Source organism: Echinops telfairi, unplaced genomic scaffold (genome assembly GCF_000313985.2).
Source record: "Echinops telfairi isolate 266 unplaced genomic scaffold, ASM31398v2 ScPeMD7_23;HRSCAF=83, whole genome shotgun sequence".
NCBI classification, from domain to species: Eukaryota; Metazoa; Chordata; class Mammalia; order Afrosoricida; family Tenrecidae; genus Echinops; species Echinops telfairi.
The window spans coordinates 11,892,251-11,896,171 of NW_022103920.1; the positions used below are offsets into that span (position 1 = coordinate 11,892,251).

The 3,921-nt window shown below is 50.2% G+C and overlaps 1 protein-coding gene across 1 annotated transcript in view; it reads right to left on the reverse strand.

The window, feature by feature from the left end:
* Window positions 1–3,921, reverse strand: part of EXOC4 (exocyst complex component 4) — a 767,286-nt gene that overhangs the window by 214,733 nt on the left and 548,632 nt on the right. The window contains exon 9 of the mRNA XM_045288923.1: window positions 3,156–3,375. Coding sequence (XP_045144858.1) covers window positions 3,156–3,375 — 220 coding nt within the window. The remainder of the gene's footprint in view (window positions 1–3,155; window positions 3,376–3,921) is intronic.

Below are 3,921 nucleotides of genomic sequence, written 5' to 3' on the forward strand. Positions count from 1 at the left end.
AGAGAGAGAGAGATACACGAGGGGACCCAAGTTCTCCGGTTCTAATCCTCAAAATGGACAGGGGCTGGTGATGAACAGGAGGGCAGAGACCTGGGTGAACTCTGCCAAGAGGTCAATCAGCTCTCAGTGAGTGGCCTCGGTGTGGGCCATTGTCATCGGCTAGCGGAAAATGTGTGTGTGTAACAAGGCAGAGTGGAGGGTGGGCAGACTCTCTGGTGCCCGGTGCTCATCCAGCTCTCCCTGTGGAAAGGCCTCTCGGATGTTTCCCAAGGGAGGCGAGGCTGGTGCTGTGGTGCGAGGGCAAGGCAGGGCAACCCCTCTGAGCCACCGCCTGCAGCTCCCCTCCCACTCTGCTCTGCAATCACTTCAGCCTCTCAAAGCTTGCAAGCTTTCATTGCTACTGAAAACGAATCATCGTCATCTGATGTTAGTCGCCATTGTATTCTTGAGCAAAGGACGGTACTATTTGCTTTGAAAAGAAACAAAAACAGCCTATCAGTGTCCCCTCAAACAAACCAAAACTCACTCTCTCTCTACATTCACTCATCCGTCCATCTGTTGTCCGCCCATCCATGCATGCATGCATTCAGTATACTATGCTCTTAAAACTGACCTTCTAGTAGGAAAAGACAAAAAATAACCAAGTTAAAAACATTTCAATTCATCATGACAGTTGTGAGACGAGTCATGAAGGAGGGGGGGGAATCACCCAGTGGGAGGTGCTATAATTGTGACTGGCTGGGCACCCAGTCATTAAGATTCGGCAAAGAGAACAACACTTAGACTGCTCATGTGACGAGCCGTGAAGGGAGGGAGGACTCAGAAGGTGTGGGCAGGTTGTGGGAAGCAGAGGGGATGTTGGGGCACCTGGAGACTGGCACCCACAGAAGGCTGCATCAGCAGACAAGGAGGAAAATGGCTGAGGCCAGGGGGGGCTGGTGGTGTGGACCGGTGTCACCAGGTAGTACCCATAGCCAGAATCGGGACCTCAGGGGGAGCGGGAAGGAGAAGAGAGACGTCAGCCGCTCTCCTTTCACCTGCCCCTTTCCTGCCAGTGCTTCTGCCCGTGGGACCTGACGCCTCCTGGCAGGACCGCCTGGATAGTACAGGCCACTGCACTCAGCCTTGGGGAGACACGGACAGGATAGATCAGCTCAGAGCATGAATGAGTGGGGGTGGGGAGTCATGAGGGATAAACCAGAAAACAGCATCTATTCAGGGGCAGCCTCGCTGTGGAGGTCACACTTGAGCTGAGACCTGAAGGGGAGATGGTCCCAGCGGCACAGAGAGGGGACGAGTGATATGGCAGAGGGCACAGGGAGCACTCGCTTCTGCTGTCCCCGGTACTCTTGGTCCCATACTCTGTAAAGAGCCCTCATCACGGCACATCCATCACAGACGCAGACAATCCAATGGACACCTCCCAGATGCCACAGTTCAGTCCTAGGCGAAGCAGAGACCTCCCTTCTCTCTCAACTTGGGAGAAGAGTTTGCTCCGAACAGCAGAGCACTCGAAGCTTAGATGACACCCCTGTGAAAGGTCCAGCAGTTCTGTTCATTCTATTGTGCAAAGAAGAAAAAGGGGCGTGGTAGTTCAGGCTTATGTCAACCGGACACCCTTGGCTAGGGGTGGAGTCAAGCCACAGCCTGATGACAGTGCCTTGAAGTCATAAGCCTTTTGGTATAAGAGGGAGGACACACTAGAGATGATCTTTCTCTCTCTGCCCCTTTGCCTTCCTGCTGGCTGGGACTCTGCCAACGACCGTGTCAGCGCCCTGCATGTTTCCACGGACTTTGGATCCACTCCAATCTGCACCCACCGGCCTGTGCTCTTCCCGCTTCCCAGGCACCGTTGTGCGCCACTGGCACGTGGCACATAGCAAGTGGCTATGTGAGTCTGAAGAAGGAGTATATACTGGCACGTGGCACATAGCAAGTGGCTATGTGAGTCTGAAGAAGGAGTATATACTGGCACGTGGCACATAGCAAGTGGCTATGTGAGTCTGAAGAAGGAGTATATACTGGCACGTGGCACATAGCAAGTGGCTATGTGAGTCTGAAGAAGGAGTATATACTGGCATTGGGCTTGGGGACGTGGGTTGGCCTGGGCTGGGATGCCTTCTTCATACATGATTACTCCTTGATATAAAGCTTTCTTCTGCATAGACGAGTGTCACTGGATTTGTTTCTCTAGACAACTGGCCTAACACAGGGAGGAAGACAAGCAGCGTATAAACAAGCAGGTGAGGGCAGGCACCTGTAGGACCAGGAGTGACTCCCTTCCATTGATGTAACGTCTCTCGGAAGGGCTCATCCTCCACATTTCCACACATCCTCCTACTGTGCGACTTGTCTGCACGTGGGCTAGTATGCCCATCACTCTCACTCACTAAACAGATTCCATCATCATTTCATCATAGACCACCCGCCCATACCCTGATTCAAATTCAGACTCATCTGCTTCTTGTTTTACATTTACTTCCAAGTCAAGGCTAATATATATATATATATATATATACACACAAGAGCCTATTAATTAACCAGTTATCTGCTGAGACATATGCTAATGTATCTGTTTCTGTGTGGTGTGCAGAAGCAATTTCTTTGTAGAGTTGGTGCAAATCTTTCAATATTAACCAGATCATTATTTGAATAAAGACATTCTGACTTTTACAACAAGCCAGTTGGCAGGTTCATTGAAACTCGTTCTGAGGTCATCAAGTTGTTGGCAGTCAATCTGCCCTCAAACGGTTGTCGAACTGGGGGGATGTCTAACTGGAGGTTAGCCCGAGGTCCTTCCTTCACACTTCAGGATACCTTCACCAACAGGAAAAGAATTCCTTCCACGGACAAACTGCACGCAACTAATGAGGAGTCGCCTGCATACTAATGAGGCCCACTCTCCACCATCTCCAAAGCTTACCATTTTACTTTTCTTAAAGATCCTAAGGAACTTTCATTATCCCGACATTAGTCCTAAATTTCCCTAGTGCCTGTTTAATTTACTTCCTCTTGTTTTGTCCCTGATGAATCTAGAAACAGATGGTAACGTGTTTGCTTCTTCTTCTACTTTTTAATTTATGATTCTTGCCAAGTTGATGAAAATTATTGAGGGAGGGAAAAAAACATCAAGCAAGTTGGCAATGTTCGACTACCTGGAGGAGGGGCCGCTGCACCCCCAGCATCTTCATGGTGTCCGCATTGGCAAGGGTCTTCAGCGGGTCGGAGCTCTTGGTGACTCCTTCAATCTCCTTGTTGATCTCGGCCAAGACCTGGTTGAGGAAGATGTTCTTGATGTAGACCGTGAGGAACTCTCGCAGAGGACACTGCTTGGCGGGGCCTAGCCCCAGGGCGTGCTCAACCTCCTGGATGAATCTGGAAGAGACAAAGAGAGAGAGGGTCACTGCGTGTGTCAGACCCTCATTCCAGAGATGTGACACACCACACACGGGCACCTCTTGGCTTTGGCTGTCTGCAGGAAGAGGATCCGGGCCAGTGTGCCATTGTTCATCTACATGGGACTTGCCTATTGATTTATGTAAGAGCCGTCTACTCTGTTGACTGAATAGAAGCAGCATGAGATGGAAAGCATGACTTCTAATCCAAGGGCGGGGAGAGGAGAGAGGAAGCATTATTAGGCAGCCAGAAAGAAGCACGCAAGAGGTCAGGGTCAAGCATGACAATGGAGTTCCCATCAACTCTCTTCTATATGTGGACAGTCAGAGAAGGGCAAGCGGATCCCCTGCCAATTCACGATTCCATGTGAGGAGTTGGGGTGGGGGGTGGTAAGCAAGAGGGAGGGGGTGGGAGTTGGGAGTCAAAGGAGGAGCTCGACCTTATGTGTCATGATTTATTCCCTTTGTTAAAAAACAAAACAAAACAAAACAACAACACAAAAGAACCCTCCCTGAAAAAAATGTA